The sequence below is a fragment of the Microtus pennsylvanicus genome, chromosome 5 (assembly GCF_037038515.1).
Source record: "Microtus pennsylvanicus isolate mMicPen1 chromosome 5, mMicPen1.hap1, whole genome shotgun sequence".
NCBI classification, from domain to species: domain Eukaryota; kingdom Metazoa; phylum Chordata; class Mammalia; order Rodentia; family Cricetidae; genus Microtus; species Microtus pennsylvanicus.
In genome coordinates, this window is record NC_134583.1 from 17,913,251 (window position 1) to 17,935,224 (window position 21,974).

A 21,974-nucleotide genomic window follows, 5' to 3' on the forward strand; every position below is an offset into this window, starting at 1 on the left:
GTTCCCACCGTGCTGTTTCCATAGAACAGGAAGAGCGGGCAGAGCATACTGCAGTCTCATCAGAATGGTAATTCTCACGGCCCTCTTTACGGTGGACAGACTGTGCTAATCTTTTACTACTTTAAATTTCATATTACATTCTTTATAGTCTAAATAAGAATAAACACAGTAATAGTAATGTATGATGTTCACACTTTTAAAATGTGACAACTCAAAGTACATACATTCCTTGTTAAGTAAATATATACTGAAAGCCTTCCATTTGCTTATGTATAAATTTCCTAGTTTAACACCTTCGAGAGAAAAAGTGCCCTTATATATGTACTAGTGAAAGTTGTAAATGAATTATACTATGAAAAAATTTTTCAGTTATTGCTATCCAAAAGCTTTCTGCAATGATAAGAATGTTCTACACCCCATGTCCAACAAGGTAGCTACTAACTGGCCACATCCACCTAACAAGTAACTGAGGTGTAGACCGTGCAAACTGAGAGGCAGCAGTTTAAATTAAAATACAATTAAACAGGTAATCAGACAGTACAGATCTATAGGATTACTGCAGGAGGACACATGGGTGTTTGGAATATCACATTTCTGCATTGAGTAGAAAACTCGGCTACACTACAGGGTTAATAGGGCCCGACACCTGACTGCCACGAAGCCTTTTTGTCTACCAAAGGAGGAAAATTCAATCCATTCATTATGTAACAAATTTTCCCTCTCCTTCTGACCCTGAACTGCAGCTGAATTTATTTTAGTTTTGAATCATAGAAAACGTATAGATGCAATCCACTATACACTGTCATACATGTAACTGAACAGTCTTAGGTGAAACCCACATATATGTTACCATGCACATATCCAAACAGCCTTAAATGAAGTACACATATATGCTGTTATACATGTAATCGAGCAGCCTTAACCGAAGTCCACATGTTTGTTGTTATACATGTAATTGAAGCAGTCTTAAGTGAAGTTCACATATACGTAGTCATACATGTAACTGAGCAGCTTCACGTGTTCACATATATGCAACTGAGCAGCCTAAAGTGAAGTCCACATACGTTGTCATGCATGTAACTGAGCAGCCTTAAGCCTCGAAGGAAGATCCATAGGGCATCTGCTCAGCAGCTGGAGAATGACTTCAGTTAGCAGTTCATCCCTTGTACTAGGATATGCCTCTGTTTTCATACAGCCAGCAGTCAAAGAAAGATAAAGACAGAAATGGGAAAAGCCCTGATTTTCCAGCTGAATATATCAGCTTTAAACAGTCTCATAAGAAGCTTATGACGTTGGATTTGAGGCTAGCCTGGGTTACACAGGTCTCAAAACAAACAACCAAACAACAACAAACACCCAGTTATATTTACAAACAATAGTCTGGACAAAAGCGACTCCTTCCAATTGATTTTTTTCACTTAATTTTTTTGGTGCTTTGGCGCTAGCTGAGCACTGTGACTCTGAGCTATATTCTCAGTGCCTATACTTTTAACTGTGATATGGGATTCCCCTCTGTATGCTGTGAATGCCATTGGTTAATAAAGAAGCTGCTTTTAGCCAATGACTTAACAGAATATAGCCATGCTGGAAGAGATATAGAGAGAGAGTAGGCAGAGTCAGAGAGACACCATGTAGCCTCTGCAGGAGACAGACGCTGGCTACTGGACAGAACCCTGTGTATGCCACAACCACACGGCAATAAAGCATAATAGAAATGGCTTAATTTAAAGGGAGTCATTTCAGGGTCTTATGGAAACCTAGTGTAAGGGAAACTCCCAGGAATCTACAAGAATGACCCTACTAATATGTAACATGAACGGGCCATCTCCTATGACTAAACAAAACTACCCATGGAGGGATTGGGACCCCAATCCAGCCACATAACCTTCTACCTACAGTTTGTCCAACCTATGAGATATATTGAAGTAAAGGTGACACAGAGATTGTGGGAGTGGTCAACCAATGAATGCCCCATTCTGAGGTCCATGTCAGGAGAGTAAGCCCACCCATGACACTGCTTGGAACACCACGACCCAGATCCTAGATTGCAAAGAGACAAATGAGTGAATGGGGAAAGGGAGTGATCTGGAGGAGAGGAGGTAGGGTTAAACTGCAGCCAGGATGTAAAATAAATAAACAAACAAACAAATAAATAAATAAATAAATAGTAAAATGAATTAAAAGGGAACATGCCCTTGACACTTTTAGTCCAGTGATGTTAACTGTAGACTTCTGACCTACAGAGCTGTTAAAGAATATATTCTTGTTTCTCTAAACCATATGTGTAATGTATGATACATTGATAATAAAGAGTGAATACTAGTACTTGCAAATTAAAAAAATAAAATAAAATATAAAGAGCTAGCTATGAATATGCATAAGTTAATAGGCCAAGCAGTGTTTTAATTAATACAGTTTCTGTGTGATTATTTCGGGTCTGGGTGAGTGGGAAATGAATGAGCAGTCTCCGCTTACATAACTGGCTCTCCCAATTTTGTATCCGGCAAACAAAACACTTGCCAGGTCAGAAGGTCTAATAAAGACTCTTTACAAAGAGGAGATGTGTAAACTCACTTTATTTTCATAAATATTTTGATTATTTTATTGTTCAATGTATTCCTTTAAAATAAATTAGAGTATTTCCATATTATTCCTTTTACATACAATTATTGATTAAAGCATAGCATTGACCAACATAATGGGAAAGAACATCAGCAAGTCACATATTTCTAAAGAAAAGTGCCTGCGATGTTCTAAAGGACATTCTTTATATTTTAACTTGATTTAATGGTTAATTTTACATTTTCCTTTAAATTTTACAAATTCTTCATTCTCAATATTATATAAAATACCAAAGTCATCTCTCAAATAAAACCTCCCCGAAGCAAGTTGATTTAATGACAGAACAGGTATGAAGTCACTGGGTAAAGCTCTTTTTTATGAATACTTTTGGAAAGCTGGCATTGAGTTCCAACACCGCCCTGTTGTCAATCTGAGAACAGAAGGACACGTCAAGGAGGGAAAGATCTTTGCAGGACTCCAGGAGCTTTCTCAGCGATGCTGGACTCACCATTCTTGTTCCTGTTTAAGAAAACAAAGCATCAAAAAAAGTGCTAATAATGAGTTCCTCTGCTTTTAAGCTTATAGAAAATATACAAAATATAAGCTTACATAAAATAAGCAAACTTTAAAAGCATTTTAAAAAGAAAATATATTCAACAATTTTGCTTAACAAAAGAAAACCTGACTATTCTCAGACAATTTGGCAATGAAAACTTCAACCTTGTCAACTCTACTGTTCCTATGTCAACACGGCCCCACTCTCCCCCACTTCCCTGCATCACTGCCCCAGTGCAGAAAGGCTACCCACATCTCACCTAACTTAACTCATGGGCGACCCATATGCCGCCCGTTATGTAGCAAAGCTGATGATTCCCCTTCGATTACAGCTTAGCAGCAGCTACCATAGCAGACTTGAGCATCTAGTTTAGGTTTGGGAAGGAAAAGTGATGCATCTGCCTTAGGGAGCTACTGACCAGGGCATAAAACAAACACAGCACAACTCGCTGTCCTTTAGTGGGCGGCTGGAAGACAGATGAAGGACGACACATCCTGTTTTAATTATAGCTTTTCTGGGAGAAACAATCACTGTCATAATACATAAGGACGTTTACTGACAAAGGCATTAGGATCTGGGTTTGTCTTTTTGTCTGTTTGTTTGTTTTCTGAAGTGTTGGGGATCAAATCCAGAGCCTTGTGTACACTGAACAAGGGCTCTATACTAATCTACAAACCCAGACCAGGAAAACACGAACCTCATTTCATGTAACTCCTTTCTACACACCTTACTCTCATGGATTCCCATGCTGTAATTATAAGGCACTTCCTGCCACCTATTCGTACCTGGTCCCAAGTTAAACCTGCCCGGATTACCCCTGGATTCAGAACGGCCTCTATTTTCCGTAAGCACAAGTTCCCTAAGACACAGAGAGCTGGACTGGCACCGCGGTGCTTGGCTGTGTGCACAGAAAAGCAGGAACAGCTTTTATGAGAAGAGAACAAGCTTCGCCAGGAGGGAAGCATGTACAGAAGTCACTGCGAATAAACACTGGTCTAGGGCAGTGCAGGGGACAGGGGTAGGAGGAGCATGTAGGCCAGGCAAAGACTGGCAGCACACACACGACCTTCACAGGTCCAAGCCAGATGGGGTCCAGCACCAAGAGTGAGGAGAGGACACAGGCTCCACTTTAACCAAGAAGTACAACGGATAACTACTGGCAAAGGAAAGCAGTTTTCTCTAACGCAGCATCCACTGGGTCTATCAGCCACAGTCCAGAGCTGGCACCAAGCCAAGGAGCAGACGGCCAACGCAAAACAGACTCCATGGATGTTTGGTTTCATTTTTTTGTTTGCTTGTTTGTTTTTTAATCTTATTAGTGGTTTGGTTATTTGTTTTAAATTTTGTTTTTGTTTTGATCTTTGGCTTTTGAGAGAGACAGACAGACAGACAGAGATAGAACAGGAAGGTTGGTGGGCATGAGACTCCTGAACTGAAGCAGAGTCCTGATGACAGAATCAACATCCCAGCCTGAGGCTTTGTCCTGTCTCATAGTAAAAGCTGGGCTTCAGCTATGGAAGACAACAATCCAACTCCCTTAGATGAGGTAAAATATAACACAAATGAAGCATTTTGTTCAAAGTGTGTTAATTATGTATGACTCCCTGCTTAAAATTACTTAGAATCAATCATATGCAACAATATAAGCATCATCTACTAATGTATCATAAACGTGGACATGGAGAAACTTTAGCCCAGATGCTGAAAATCTTCATGTTTTTCCTTTGATGAATATTAGGTAAAGAGGAAAGGATATGCAAGTACTCTATAAAAATTAAGACCCATTATTATGAGTACTGACATATTGCCAAAGACAGTTCATGTATTCTGTGATGATGTGTGGGCAATAATGGTAGCACCACTGGCACCTCTGGCATGGGTTGCTTGCTGATGAATTCAGTGAAGACACATAGAATTCCAGGATTCTGAAGAATTATCAACAGATCTATCTTGTGGTAGAACAATTCCTAAAAACTAGAATCGCCACAGGCAGAGGTTGCAAACTTTTTGTTTTAAAACAAACCTTTTTAACTCTAACTTGAATTAATTTTACAAACTGATTCATCTTCTGTCCTTAATAAAATTGGAGAATACAACTCATGTAAATCTTATACTCTGACTGGACCCAAACTTGCTATTTAGCGCATGTAAAGCTTTTGGCTATGTTGCTCGACTCACCATTATATTCTCCCTCTGTCTGTCTCTCTCTCCCTAGGCCAATATATCCATCCATCTTACACTTTCTACCAAGTGGTCTTATCAGGACAACTGTTTATTACAAGTTGATTTGGCTTTCTTGCAGAAGGTCAACAATTAGGTGTTATGTCAAAGACGCAGACTTTATAACAATTTTATGGAAGAAATTCATCATGTCCAACAACAATAAAAATCCGCCAGTACTAATAGAGAAGAAAAAAAGAACAGATAATTACCCAACCAGGAGACAACCAATCAAATGACAGGACTTAGTAAGCACCTCTCACTAATAAAGTTACTTAAAGGTAACTAGTCTCACCTCACCAATGAAGAGACATAGACTGGCTGGCTGACTAAACTAAAACACTAGCTCCAACTGTCTGCTGTGCTCAAGAAACACCCCTCACTGGGAAAGACATCCAAAGACTGAGAGTCAAAGGAAAAAGTCAGTCTATCAAGCAAACGAAAGCCAAAATCAAGCTGGTATAACCATTCTGATATCTAACAAAGTAGACTTCAAATGAAAACTAGCCAAAATAGATATAGCCCACTGCATATTAATAACTTTGAACATACATCAATAACAATATATATGCAAAAATATTTGTACCAAATGTTAGAATTTATGATTTCATAAAATAAGCACTAATGGGCATAAGAAAATATGGCAGGTACCCATTATAGTAACACTAGGTGACTTCAATATCCCCCTCTTATCTTTAGTTAGGCCAAATTAAAAATCAAGAAAGAAATTTCAAAGTTAAACTATCTGGCAGATCAATTAGATTTAGCAAATGTCTTCAGACCCTTCCAACTAGAAACAATGAAATAGTCTTTTCATCAATCCATGGAATCATGTAGAGGTAATCACATTCTAGCTCGCAGAGCAAGTGTTAACAAATACCCATGGCTTGAAATAACTTCCCACCTCATCACAGTGAAATAACTGGAATCAACAGCAAGAGAATCTATAAAAATTCTTGGTGGCTGAAAAATATACTTTTGAGTGATGAGTAGAGTCACTGAAGAACTCCAGAATTTTTTTTATCAAATTCCTATAACCAAACAGAACTTAAAGCACAACATTGCTTTGAGCTGTTGAAAAACAGCTCAGGCAATCCTAAGTAAGGAAAAGAGCAATGTTTGGTAACCTCAAACAGTTTACTATAGAGTGACAGTAACAAGCTGGCATGGTACTAGTACAGAAACAGATACACAGACTGTGTTGGTTTTGTCAACTTGACACAAACCTAGACATATCTGGATGGCAGAAATGTCAACTGAGGATTGCCTCCTTCTGACTGACTTGTAAGAAAGTCTTTGGGAGAAGGGCCCAAGCTCCCTGTGGGCAGTGCCACTTCTGGGCAGGTGGTCTTGGGTTTTATAAGAAAGCCACAAGGAAAGAGCAAGTAAGCAGCATGCGTCAACAGTCTCTGCTCCAGTTCAGGCCTCCAGGCACCCGCATGAACTCCTGTCCTGACATCCCTCAGCAGCAAACTGTGATCTGCAAGTTACAAGATTAAATACCCTTTCCTCCCATGTTGTTTCTGTTGTAGTGTTTATCATGGTAATAGAAAGCAAACAGGACAATGACCAATGTGGCAGAATACTTATTAAATCCACATTATTTTTGTCACAGATGTCAAAAACCTACGTGAGAAAGAACACTCTTCATTGAGGAAATCTAGCTACCCACCTGTAGAAGAATGAAACTAGAACCCTATCTCTTATTCTCTACAAAAATATCAATTCAGACTGGATCAAAACCTTAAACGAAAGGCCTCTGGAAGGGCTAGGGGAAAACACTCCAATAAACAAGGACTTTCTGAAAAAACTCCAATCATAGAAAATTATCCCAAGACTGACAGACAGGATTACATGAAATTAAAAAACTTTAGCATAACAGATGAAATAATCACTAAAGAGACAACTTACAGAATGGTGAAAAAAAACCCTTGCCAACTGCATGCTGGAAACGAGATTGGAACCTGTATGAAGAAATCCGCAAGGAACACCAAAAGAGGAAGCCACCTAACCAGTCAGTGTACTAATGAACTGAAGACAGCCTCAACTACATTCCTGAAAAAGTGTTAAACATCTTTAACCATCAAGAAAATGCACATGGGAACTTCTTTGAGAGTGTGTCCACCCCATCCCCAGCTCCTGAAGAATGGTTACCATCAAGCAAACATGTCAACACATGACAGTAAATGTTGATGAGGATGTGGGGAAAGAAAGTCTGTGGGTGAGACTGTAAACTGGTACAGCCACTATGAAAGTCAGTGCTGAGGTCCCTCAAAAAGCTAAAAACAGAAGCAACACACGACCCAACTACACTACTCCTATGTACGCATCTGACAGACTCAAGTCAACACACCAGAGTGATACTTTCATCCCTATGTTTATCACTGCACTGTTCACAGTAGTGACTGCAGCCAGCCTTGATGTCCATCAATACACACAGGGATGAAGACATTCTGGTAAACACATGTAATTTTATTCAGTTATGAAAAAAAAATGAAATCATGACGCTTGCACAAAATGGAAGTCTTTAAAGATAATTATGTTAAATGAAATAAAAGCTACATACCACAGGTTCTCTCTCATGTGTACATTAGATTTACATTCACACATTCTTGTGTATGTTTAATCAGAAATTCTTAGGAGAGTAAAAAGGAGACTGTGAAAGGAGCAGTAGAGGGTTTAAGAGAGAGAGCAGGGAAAATAAGGGTGTGGAACACATTGACATAAAGGTAAGAGCAGGAACAATCTGGGGAAGGTAAGAGCCAGTAAGGGAGCTATGGTGTAATGAAGGGCTTTCGGGAGACGAGAATGAGTAAGAATAAAGTAAATTGGTGAATGGATATGAAAATTCCATAACAAAACCCATCATTTTGTATACAAACTTAAAAATATTTACATATTGCACCCTTACCTAATATGTCCAGTTGCTGTAATCTGGTACAGTTGGATGCCAGTTCTTCTATGTCTGCGTCACACACAGACCTGTTAGCTGTGAGAAAGAGTTTCTGCAAGTTGGGGAGCTGACGCGCCAGTCTGGCGAAGCACCCAGTGCTGCTCTGAAGGGTGGGACACCAGCCAAGGTCCAGTTCCTCGAGAAGCACACACCCAGAAGCCAACTCTGCTATCCCATTCTCTGTAAAATTCTTGCATCTCCACAGATCCAGGGTCCGGAGGTTTTTACACTTGGCTCCTATCATGCTGGCTATCACATCATAATCTTCAATCTGAAAATCAAACAATTCCAATTCTTTATATGTCACATGCAGGAATATAAACAGCTTAAAACATTCTTCTTCTTTTTTTCCTGTTTTTTAAGACAGGGTTTCTTTGTGTAGCACTGACTATCAAGAAACTCATTCTGTAGACCATACTAGCCTTGAACTCAGAGATTTGCCTGCCTCTGCCTCCCATGTGCTGTGATTAAACGCATGAGTCACCACTGTCCAGCTCCTTAGGACATTCTTAATCATCTCTTATTGTTGCTTTCAAGTAAACACACCTATGACCTTGTAATACACATTTGTTTACTCATCCTACATCTCCCAATACTTCAAAAAGCATGAGTAGTGAGCTGGGCAGCTGGCTCATCTGATAAAGTGCCTGGCATGTGATCGTGAGGACCTGAGTGTAATCCCTAGCACCATGTAAAATCTAGGTGTGGAGTATACACTTGTAATCACAACACTGGAGAAAGAAGAAATAGGAGCATACTGGGGCTTGACGGCTGGGTAATTTAGCCAAACAGGTGAGCTCTAGGTTTAGTGAGCGACCGTGCCTCAAAAATAAAGTAAGATGTCCATATTAACCTCTGGTTAATAATGACCTCTGGTAATAAAAGAGACGTCCTGATTGGGGTTGGGCATTTTGGGGTTAGGGAAAACTCTAAGAACTCACAAGGATGACCACAATTAAGACTCCTAGTAATAGTGGAGAAAGTGCCTTAATTAGGGATCTATGGTGAACAGATTGGTGACTTCCCTGTCACCAGAGACACTCTATTCAGTAACTGATGGAAGCAGAGGCAGAGATCCACAGACAAGCACTAGGCTGAGCTACAAGAGTCTTATGGAAGAAAGGGAGGAGGGAATATATGAGTTAGGAGGGTTAAGATGGGGGTGGAACAAACAGAGGCAGCTGACCTGAGCTCATGGGAGCTCATGGACGCTGGACCAATAGTTGGGGAGCCTGCATGGGGCCAACCCAGGCCTTCTACAGGTGTGTAACAATCATGTAGCTTGGTCTCTTAGTAGGGCTTCTAAGAGTGAGAGCAGAACCTCTCCCTGGAGCTTAGCTGACTTTTGGTAATGTGTACCCCATGCTGAATTACCTTGACTAAGGGGAGGAGCTCACTTCTGCCCCAATTTGATTTGCCACCATTTGTGCAAGCCCATAAGAGGCCTACCCCTTTCTGAAGGAGACTGAGAAAGAGTGGAGGGGGGGGGCACAATGGAAAAGGGAAAGGGACAGGAGGGTGGGAAAACTGGTTGGTATGTAAAATAAATGAAAAAAAATGTTATTTAAATAAAATCTAAAAGAAAAAAGAATGGAAAAAATCAAAAAGCAATGACTGTCAGTGTATACATGTATATGCATACACTTCTTCATAGACATGTGCACACGCATATAGACAAAAATCACCTAAAAACCCATTTAATAGAACTAGAGAGAATATTAATGAATTAAATTCCACAGCAGCCCCCAGTCTCTCATGAACAAGTCATATTTTTTCTGCCTACCATTTTAACACTGTCACAGCTATCTGTTGACAGGGCCTAGTTTCTTCTACTTTATATATGATTAGTGTACACAGATGGTACTTCATCTCTCCCTGACAAATGTGTATACTTTGGTAGTTTCTAAACTGTGTGGAAATGCTGAGAGTAATAAGTAGGATGGTAGTTTGGGGCTCAATAAGGATTTATAGACTGAACATGCAACAGAAAGGGGCTTTAGACTATAGTATGCTAATCGCTAGAGGTCCCCAGTACTTACTCATGATAAAGGATAGGCATCTAGTAACCAAGGATTAAACATTTCCACCCTGTGCTTTCTATGCTTAAATGTTTCTTTACAGAGGTTCTTTCAAGGAGGTCATGTGACTTCATTATAATCAGGTATCAAAGTTACCACCAGAAGTCAGAAGAAAACAAAATAGTATTTATAATGACTTTTCCTTTTATGTATTCATTATATATATATATATATATATATATATACAGTCACTATGATAGACCACCCCAGATGCTAGGAACAAGAATAACTGCCCCCATCCCTGAAACATTTTGTTTACAGTTTTAGAAAGACACGGAGACAAATAAATGAGGAGAAACAATTCAGTGATGACAAGTGTGACGTAATAAAGCAGAGCGATATAGGAACGTCAGAGAGTATCAGTTGAGGGTGGGAACAGTTCTCCAGGGATGAGTAGGCACATCCAAGGAACAGCAATGGGACTGAATGAGAACAGTGAGAGAGAAAGGCTATGGAGAGAGCAGAGTTAAGCAGGGCCTGGAGATTTAGCTATGAAGGAGCTGAATTTTTATTTTATACACTGAGAAGAAAAGGAGTATTTCAAGTTAAGGAAAGGTATATGACTGACACTCAAGCAAATCCCTTTCTGGCTTTTGAAGGATGGAGATGGCCCATGGTAGGTGAGAATGGAGGAGGAAAAATACCTGAGTGGACTGAGAAAGTTCAATGTGACACCTCAGGGTCCTTGATGAAGAGGACACCGAACAGATCTGGGGCTATGTTTCTGAGTAGGGACCAGAGACTGACACAACAGGTGTGCTCTAAGGTTCTGTCTAACTAAGCAAGTGCATCTGGGGGACTCAAAGTCCACAACAAACAGGTCGGGGGAACATCACCACCTCTACAAGTGAGTTCACCTGCATAATTAGTACATCTGTTGCAGAATATTAGTTGAAGGTGCATTACTTTTGTTTTTGCTGTTGAACATTTTTCAGTGATGTAAAGATGTGTTGCATTCTTTTATGCTGCATTTGTTAACTCTGTGAAGCTGTGATACTATGCCTTTCTAAAACCTCTGATGGTCTAATAAAGAGCTGAATGGCCAATAGCCAGGCAGGAGAAAGGATAAATAGGGTTGGCAAGCAATGAGAATAAATAGGAGACATCTGGGAAGAGAGGATCGAGGAACATGAAAAGGAGAAGGAGAGAGGACACCAGGGACCAGAGACCCAGCTACACAACAGGCCATGGAGTAAGCAGTAAAGAAAGAGATAAGGGAATAGAGCAAGATAAAAACTGAGAGGCAAAAGGTAGATGGAATAATTTAAGAAAAGCTGGTTAGGAACAAGTCAAGCTAAGGCCAGGCATTCATAAGAAATAAGTCTCTGTGGAAGCTGGGTGGTAAGCCCCCAAAAGAGCCTAAGAGTAAAACAACAAAAACAGCAACAGACATCCAATTAATATCTTTAAAGAAGAATCGACCTTTCTGACATCCATGATATGACGGTGCTGATTCTGCCTTGGGGCACTCACTCACATGCAGAATGAGTCTCTACCCGCAGACCACAAAGGGGGAAATCCTACAACAGTTCTGGGTGTAAACTTTTCACAGCATCATTAAACAAACAAGGAAAACAAAACTCAAGGCAGAAAAAATAACAATCTAACTGCCTATTTTTGCTAAATTGAAAGCAACCTATTTTTTTTTTAACTAGTGTGCTATATTTTTATTTTGAACTTACTGAAAAATAGCTACATTGGGGTAGTGAGAAACATATGGCTCCCTGAAATTTTGATTAAGGAGATGGAAAAAGATCTATTCTTAATAATTACAACTTTTTCCAAATTATAAAAATAATTGAAAAGAGTTTAGACACAACTATTTTTTGTTCTTATTGAGCTATACATTTTTCTCTGCTCCCTTCCCTTCCTCCCATCTCCCTTCCCCCCCCCCTCTCATGGCCCCCACACTCCCAATTTACTCAGGGGATCTTGTCGTTTTCTTCTTCCTATGTAGATCCATGCACGTCTCTCTTAGGGTCCTCTTTGTTGTCTAGGTTCTCTGGGGTTGTGGACTCTAGGCTGTTTTTTTTTTTTGTTTTGTTTTTTGTTTGTTTTTTTTTTTTGCCTTATGTCTAGAAGCCACTTATTAGTAAGTACCTAGTATATTTGTCATTCTGGGTCTGGGTTACCTCATTCAGTATGGCACATCTATTTTTTTTTATTTAGTTATTTATTGAGACAGAGGGTCTCACTGTCTACACTAGGCGGGTCTTGAACTCCCAATCATCCTGTCTCAGTCTCTCAAGCGCTGGGATTATAAGCATGGATAACTGTGCCTGGCTTTCATTATCTAATTTTAAAAAGATATGACAGATGTCTCCAAGGAACTATCAGAAAGAAGACAGCTAACTTGACTAGGGGCAAACAACAGGGAACCTAAGGAAATACAAGCTGGTTCCAGGCAACTTTAAATTACTCCAAGAAACACCAAATAATGCAAAGAGCACATAGGCTATTTTTAATCATTCTTTCCATAGCAGAAAGAAACAAAATTAATTTCAACGATACATTTTCTTTAGCCATAACTAATACTAACACTTCAACATGAAGATATTGCAATAGTTCACATTTTTTGATACTAAAACTTCAAAATTGGGCAGGTATCTTACACTTGTATCATACAAAAATTGAAACTAGTGTATTTCCAACCGGCTATGAGCTAACAGACCGGACAGCACAGCAGCAGAACCTACCGATGAATGCAGTGTTCTCAGGGCATTACGTATGCTCTCTTTTTACACACGGTCCCTCTTCTGGTACCCACTGGGTAGAAAGTAGATGGAAGTCCATTCACTCAAGTTTTTACTTTTATTCTAAATTCTGCCTGCTCATGACTACTCAGAACATAGACTATATTTCTTAGCTTCCCCTGCTACAAAGTGTGCCATGTGATTGAGTTCTGGATAGTATGAAGTAGTCTGAAAAGATACGATACTTCTACAAAAAGTCCTTAAGGGAAAGTATTGTGCCTTTGTCCCTTCCTTACAGTTTGGCATGGGAATGGGATGGGCAGACCCCTATTCCTAACACTGAGGTCAAATGTGCAATGCAGTCTTCAAGAGTGAAGTCTAGATCTGCGAGGAATGAGGAATCAAGCTGGAAAACCAGCCAGGCCTGTTTACTTCCTACACTCCTCTTACAAGGAAGAGAAATAAACAGTCTTGTAGAAGCAGTGATTGGAAAGTTTTACCCAATTTTAATCAGTATGCTTGCAAATTTGCCAAAAGATTTTTAAAGATTAAAGATCGAAATAAACTATTAAAGCAAGCTTCAGATTGCTATGAGGCTTTATTACCTACATGGCATTGTTTTCCATTACAATAGATTCTAAGATGTAAAGCTGGCTTTATATGAATGGTGTCCTGGAGCCTCTGGGGGTATGCTGGGAACGTGGCTTCTATGTAGTGCTGGCTATAAGCTTATTTCCAAAGAGAAAGGGGCAGACAACAACTCCAAGAGCTGATGCTGTTTATCCTGAAATAGAGCTGGGCTCTCCTTGGGAAGAGGTGTGCTTACGCACATCAGAACGATACAACAGAAAACCTGTTGGCAAACCAAGCAAAACCATAGTAATCTGGAAATAGGAATACAGTTCTTGTCAAATTCTGCAAACAACCTTCCTGACAAAGTTGCTGGACATGAGTTCATGTGATACTGTGCTCCATGGGATTTAAACTAATGTAAAAGAAATAAATATGTAAAATAAATAAAACTAAAAATAAAACAAACCCTCAAAACTTTAAAGAACTAATCATCTACTCAAAATAATAGTTTTGTTTTCCTCACAAATTGCAGGACAACTGAGAGTTTCCAAAGAGTGCTAACAACCAAAAGAGGGCCTAGGCTGTTAGTGTAGCAGCATCTCACAGTAACCACACACTTCATTGTGAAAACAGCCTGTTTACTGGCAGGCTCGTTACTACCGTGTGCTACGCTCTAATCTATGTAGTATAGGAAAGCAGTTCCATATTGATGAATGCTGGAAGGCAGGGGTTAAGCAAAGGCAAACTTTGTAGGGAACAATGCTACGTTAGCACCCCAAAGGGAAGAGACACCAGAGTCATTCCCTAATGTTCATCAGGAATCCCTGCTCTGCTCTAACCGTATGTAAACTTTTATAATTGAATATTCTTCAGGGCTAATTTTCCACAGATCAATTTTGGGAAACACTGAATTAAAATACAGTATTTTAACTATAAATATTTATGTATATACATATACTCCATCACAAAAATTCTGACTCAAGCTGTGGCCAGAGGCCTGCTTTCCCAGAGGATAATGCTCCAATTTAAGAAAGGGGTAGGAATAACAAACAATAGAATACTCAGAGTGAAATGAAATAGGGTCCTTACTGATCTTAGTGGGGCAGCCTAGCAATATGTAAAGAGCAAAGCACCTGATCTGTTATCACAGAAACTGTCATCAAGGGTCACTGGGTTCCTTTAGATTAGCAACAGAAGAGATCCAAAGAAGTCTGTGAAATGGCTCACAAAAGTAAGAATTTGACTTGAGGAAAGAGAATCTACTGGGTTCCCAAGACTGTCTTTGGGAACTGGGACTGTTTTGGGTCATACGTGCACTTTAATAAGACCTAAGCACTGAGTCTAGATGTGAAAGCACCTTACATACACCATTATAAAAAGGTTTGTCTAGACTCCATTGTCCAATTTTTGGACATCTTTGAAGCAATTGCTAAATGACAAAGAAGTCCAATTAGTATCCAAGCCTAGGATTCCAGATTTCCCTGACTGCCAGCTTATTGAAGGCCTGAAACAAAGTGGATGCAGTGCTGGACAGGTCTGGGATCCACATCTGCTTTGATTATAGGCAGTAGAAGACATAATAATGGGCTGGTCCATAGGAAGACTCACTTCTTCTTCTGCCCGTGTAGGTGTGTACACGCAGATCCCAAGAATTCGACTGTCCTTTAAATCTCAGAATAATTTATAAGCCATTTAACTACCTAGTTTAGATCAATAAATTTACATTTTCTCATTACCTCTTCCAGGACAAATAAAGCTACAGTTTATAAGTTGAAGGTCTTCAGAAGTTTTCTAATCTAAGAATCAGGCATCTGAATTTCAGACTAGTAAATTTTTAAAAAGAACAACCAAAGCACAACTGAGTTCTAATATAGGGCATCAGCCTTTTTATTGTGCCTGATAAACAAGTAAAGAAGCTCACAGAAACAACACACCTATCGTCCATCAAACTTCTAAGAGTTAATCGCAGGATTTGAATTGAGTTTTGTGAAATCTCACTAAGCCACCGACATCTGGGTGTGATACCTGTCCAACACTTTTGTAAAGGATCCACACAGGTAATGAGCCTGAGACAACACTCCCTCCACCCAAGGGAGTGATTCAAAGACATAGCCTCCAATGTGAGGAGGGGAAGTGTTTGAATGTGGGACACAAAGTATGCGGGTATGTATGTGGTGGGTGGGCCAGGTAAAACTCACCCCTGTAGCAAAAAGATAAGAAGGCATTAGGTATGAAGAATATCCAAGCACTTACCATCACACAGCTGCCCAGGCTGAGGTGCTGGAGCTCTGCACAGAAGTTCAAGATGCTCAGCAGTGCTGTTTGCTGCCATCAGGGACCACATCAGAGGCAAAGGCAGAAAATGAATGAGCGTGAAACAAAGAGAAGAGGTCAATTAGACATTAAAGGCTGTCACTGCCTTTCCTGAAATACAGATGAAAACCTAGGTTACAGAGTCCACAGATGCCATTTAATGAGTCCCCAGGTGCTCGCACCATTGACTGGCTGGGTTTCGAGGTAATCATTAGCAGTCCCCGTGTAAGTCATCACTTAGTATGGCTTTACATACTCTAAAGACATCTATGTTCCCCACGGCCTATCAGTTTATTTCTCAGGTAAGCACTTGAGGAGTGAGAGAGAGCTAGAGCTAGAGCAAGAAAGCAATAGAGTAAAAGCAAGAGAGTGACAGAGGGAGGAGGGAGGGGGGAGAGGAAGCACCCCACAGGGGGCTGGTGACACTCCCGAAGAGCAGCTGCAGCTCTGACATTCACCAATCAGCTGCAGTCTGATGGAACTGCCAATAGAGTCACCCCAAATCAGGACTGAGCTGGTGACTTTAATGTCAAAGGAGTCTCTCTGCTGACAAGGATACCAACAACCATTGAGCACCTGTCAGCAGCAGATGCTGACGGAAACATATCTAACATGCACTTTCTAGTCATGTTCCTGCCATTTAATCCCGTCTATCCTCTGCTGTGAAAATGTCTGACCATTAAACATCCACAAGCATGCTAGACTGCTGTATGGTCAGAAGTAAAAGACAGTTTTCAGTTTTTAGTGAGTGTGTGTGTGTGTGTGTGTAGACAGGCCATATGAGACAGGTTGACTTCGAGTTGAACCATATCACCCAACTAACAATAACATCATATTTGTTTTCATCACAGTACTGGGCTGTTTAAAAAAAAACTTGCTTTATAGTAATTTTCCCTCCCAGGAATACTTTGGACACTCCTACTTCCTTTATACTGGAACTTCTGTTCAGTGAACACTAGACTCTCCCAAATGTTTGTAGTGGTTTAAAAATACATATCTAGACTCCTACCTTTCAGATGCAGAGCCAACTTCCTGTCTTTGGAGGGACTCTCTTTTAATAAAGAGTGTGCAGTGGCTATAACTGGTGACTGGATGCCTGGGCCACAGAGTTCACAGCTATTTGATCAAGCACTCTGCTGGGTGTTTCTATATGGGGCTTTCTGAACAAGATTAACATTTAAACCTGCGGGCTGAGTAAGGCAGACTGTTCTCTCATGTATCAGCTACTCCGGTTAAGGCTTCAACAGAACGAAAGTGCAGAGTCCACCAATGTCTGCAGAGGAGTTCTGCTAGTTCCCAGGGAGTGAGCCCAGAAGCCCAGCAGATAGCCTGGCTGCAATCTCCCTTCTTTGAGTGTCCTTAGAGTCAAAACGACCAGCGGGAAACTCCAGATTCCCCAGTCATAGAACTGTGTGAGATGATAAATGTAGGTTGTTTTGGTATAACCGATATATAATGAGGCTAATAATACAGTGATTGATACAAAGTGAATATAACATTTATGAAATGAATGAACAGGTTCCCTTTGATGATTAAAACTATATAAATTTATAGCAGTGCCTGATGTTCAGTGTCTATAAATGAACAGACTCTTCAAACTGTGCTAATTCAGTAATTTATTCTTTGTATCCAGTTTGGAATTCATCTCCTTTATTGACTTTAAAATTCCAATAAGTATCATTTATCTCCTAGACTTCAAATCAGTTCCTTCTTACATGTTTTTGTTTAGTCTACACATATTCTGTTTATTTCTAGTTTTGTTTGAGACAGGTTCTCATTTCGTAGGACTGGCTCTTCTGGAAATTGCTATGCAATCCTGAATGGCCTCAAAGAGAGGTCTGCCTGCCTCCGCCCCCAGTGCTAGCACTAGGTACCACCACACCCAGCTTTGCTTGTTTTCAAAAGCTCTTTTTATTTACTTCTTGGAACCTCACGCCCAAGCCCAAACCCCACTTCCTACTTCTTAGGGTGCTGTCTTGACAGCTCCCTTCCAGGAACAGGACTTCTAAGGAGGTCCCACTCTGCAGGAGACATGGGGATACTGTAGAACTACAAAGAAACTTAGCTCAGTTCTGACCATAACACATGACCAAGATGCAAGGCCCTTTTTGGTTTACACGCATAGGGCCAGATTCTTCCTTTCTCTCATTCAATAGCCTGGCCCAGAGTAGCCTGGAAAACCACCATCACTCAGACCTGCTACCCAGCCCCAGGCTGGGACAGTAATGTTCTCTTGGAATAGTTTGAGATAAAGTATTTGAACTTGTCTAGGCTATGCCTTAGAGGAAGCATATCCATCACTGGGTATATACTTTAAAGACTATAATTTTTTAAGGTATGTTTTTATTCTATGAAAATTTCATACATGTACATGATATATCTTGATCATACCCACCCCTGCTCCTCTTTCTGACTTCTTCAAGACCTCCCGCACTTCATCCCCACTCCCAATTTTAAGTTCTAATTTTTAATCTACTAAATCAAATTAGCTGCCTGTATGATGCGCATGTGTGCAGGGCCAGCCACTGGAACATACCAGGGCCAAATACTCAAAGAAAACTGACCCTACCACAGCAGTTATCAACTGCTAATAGCGCCTCAGTCAGTGGTGAGACTGTGAGTCCTCCCTATCCACACTGGTGAGGTGACACTGTGAGTCCTCCCTATCCACACTGGTAAGGTGACACTGTGAGTCCTCCCTATCCACACTGGTGAGGTGACACTGTGAGTCTCCCCTATCCACACTGGTGAGGTGACACTGTGTGTCCTCCCCGTCCATGCTGATGAGGTGAGACTGAGTCCTCCCTGTCCACACTAGTGAGGTGAGACTGAGTCCTCCCTATCCACATTGGTGAGATGGGACTGAGTCCTCCCTATCCACACTGGTGAGAGGAGACTCAGTCCTCCCCATCCACACTGATGGGTAAGACTAAGTCCTCCCTGTCCTCACTGATGAGATAAGACTGGGTCCTCCCCGTCCATGCTGATGAGGTGAGACTGTGTGTCATCCCTATCCACACTGATGAGGTGAGACTGAGTCCTCCCCATCCATACTAGTGAGGTGAGACTGAGTCCTCCCCACTGATGGGTGAGACTGAGTCCTCCCCGTTTACATTGATGAACTAGCTGTCTTCTTTCTCTGGTACCAGTCTTGTGCAGGAACCACATCGACTTGAGTTCATGGATACAAATGTTCAGTCATGACCAGAAGACACTGTTTCACCACAGTCTTCCAATCTTTTAACCCTATTTAGGGTTGATGTTCCATGAAAAGACTGTAACTTTAAGACACAGGCCCCAAAGTACATCTTCCCAACTCATTAAAAAACAATCTATCATTTATTTTTATGTGTACAAATGTTTACTTGCATGTATGTATGTATGTTCACTACATGTGTGCCTGGTGTTTGTGGAGGTCAGAAAAGGGCACTGGATCTCCTGGAACTGGCTTTACAGAGGCTTGTGAGCCATCAAATCCCAGGCCCTCTCCAGAGTGGTAAGTACTCTTGATACCTCTTCTTCCTGCCCAACTCACTTTTGAACTAAGAGTTCAACTAAGAGTCTCGAAAACATCTCAAAACGTTTTCTCTGAACAAACTTTTTTTCCTTTTAAATTATATTCTTACTATTTAAAAGAAATTTAAATATAGTCTTACCATATTCTTTCCACCCCCAAACCCTTCTATATCTTCTCCCACTCCATACTCACTCAACTTTAAGTTCTCAAAAAATGACAAAATGCCCAAATCATAATCTCCCCAAAACAACAACAACAAAAAACAAAATAAAACCACAACCCCCCCCAAAACCCAACAAAACAAGAAACCACCAAACTGTAACCAAATAAAAGCAGGCACACACATAGCTCTGTGGAGTCCACTTTTTGTTGGCCAATGACTCCTGAATATGAGACCTGCCTGGAGTGATTGCTATCCCCACTGTATTCTATTGACGAAATCTGATTTTCCCTTTCCCAGAAGGAATAAATGACAGTTCAGTTGTTAACCTTTACCCTAGTAGCTAGGTTTTCATTCATTTTTTAAAAAAATAACAAATTATAGTAAGAAAAAAAAACTGCACATCCAAGATGGACAAGACAAGCAGCGGATGGAAAGGAATTCAATAGACGGCACAAGAATCAGAGACCCACTCATTCACACACTCAGGAGTCCCATAAAAACATTAAACTGAACGCCATGGTGTGTGTGTGTGTGGGTGGGTGTGCGCGCGTGCTGCTTCGGTCTCTGTGAGTTCATGAGAGCTTTGCTCATCGTGATTTAGAGGCCTTGCATTCTTGGTGTCCTCCATTCCCTCTGGCCTTTACACTCTTTCAAACTCTTTTTTTTCCAGAAGTTTTCTGAGTTCTGAGGGGATGGAATTGATGGAGACACCCCATTTAGAGCTGAGTGTCTGCACTAACTTTAAAATATAGAAAAGGAAGTTATACCTGAATATTTTGGCAAATATTGCACAAAAATTTAATCAGTCTTCATGTTAAATGGGAAATTACAAAAGTTATGAATAGTAAAGAAAACTATCATTTTTATTCTCCCTTTAAAGGGGAACTATCACAGAACAAAAGAAGCCTCATGTTTAAGGATCTCATTCATCTTTGCTGAAAAGATGTGAGATCAAAGGAAGACTGCAGAGCAGAAGGATGAGGATGATGACAAAGACAGATGCTGTGAGGACTTAACAAGGAGCTAAAGAAAGATAAACCAAAGGCTGGAATGTAAGCGCGGAGTGAGCAAATATAAAAGACTCCTACATTCAAGGTCCTCTCCAGCCAGGCTGAAGAGTGATGAGCCAATCCTAGGTTAGGAGATTGCAGCTGTGGCATCGGTCTGCAAACTCTCTACACCTAGTAAACGACTTTCCTCACAAAACAGGTGCAGAACAGTCTCTGTCTATGGCATTCATATCTAGAATGAAGTTATTACTACTAACGTCAAAGCAAAGAGAAGAACTGACTCTTTATATAGAAAATGGTTTGATTTTGGGAGTCTCAACATTTTAGGGTAAGAGTTGGCAAGCTACAACTCACAGGCAAAATACACTTTGCTACCCATTCTTGTAAATGAAGTTCTATAGGAATCGTTTCAGCATTGACTACAGCTGTTCTCTCACTGACCAATATGTGTGTGTATGATCTAAATATTTAGAGCCTATAGGATCTAAAATATTTACCCACTCAAAACAATTCTACCATAGCAAGCATCTGTAACATTTCTATATATCTACATACCAACAGGTGAATGAAAACTGCATAAAGTATACTATTAAAAAGAGACATTTGCCAGGTGGTAGTGGCATGCCTTTAACTCCAGAACTTGGGAAGCAAAGGTAGGTGGACCTCTGTGAGTTTGAGGCCAACCTGGTATACAAAGTGAGATCTAAGACAGCCAGGGCTATACAGTGAAACCCTGTCTCAGAAAACAAAGAAACAACTGATTTTTTGGAGTTGTTCTTGTATCCTGCCACATTACTAAAGGTGTTTATCAGCTGTAGGAGTTCTTTGGTAGAGTTTTTGGGGTCGTTTATGTATACTATCATATCATCTGCAAATAACGAAAGCTTAACTTCTTCCTTTCCAATATGAATCCCCTTGATCCCCTTATGTTGTCTTATTGCTATTGCTAGAACTTCAAGCACTATATTGAAGAGGGATGGAGAGAGTGGACATCCTTGTCGTGTTCCTGATTTTAGTGGGATGGCTTTGAGTTTTTCTCCGTTTAATTTAATGTTAGCTGTCGGCTTGCTGTAAATAGCTTTTATTATATTTAGGTATGACCCTTGTATCCCTAATCTCTCCAAGACTTTTATCATAAAGGGATGTTGAATTTTGTCAAATGCTTTTTCAGCATCTAATGAAATGATCATATGGTTTTTTTTCTTTCAGTTTATTTATATGGTGGATTACATTGATAGATTTGCATATGTTGAACCAGCCCTGCATCTCTGGGATGAAGCCTACTTGATCATAATGGATAATTTTTCTAATGTGTTCTTGGATTCGGTTTGCCACT

The 21,974-nt window shown here is 40.3% G+C and overlaps 1 protein-coding gene across 2 annotated transcripts in view; it reads right to left on the reverse strand.

Annotated features, from left to right (window-relative positions):
* Positions 1–2,574: 2,574 nt before the first annotated feature.
* Fbxl4 (F-box and leucine rich repeat protein 4) overlaps positions 2,575–21,974 on the reverse strand; it is a 75,814-nt gene continuing 56,414 nt past the window's right edge. For both annotated transcript variants that reach the window (XM_075971309.1, XM_075971310.1), the window contains 3 exons: positions 15,889–15,960; positions 8,250–8,562; positions 2,575–3,081 (listed from right to left, as the gene is read on the reverse strand). In XM_075971309.1, coding sequence (XP_075827424.1) covers positions 2,918–3,081; positions 8,250–8,562; positions 15,889–15,960 — 549 coding nt within the window. In that variant the 3' untranslated portion in view covers positions 2,575–2,917. The remainder of the gene's footprint in view (positions 3,082–8,249; positions 8,563–15,888; positions 15,961–21,974) is intronic.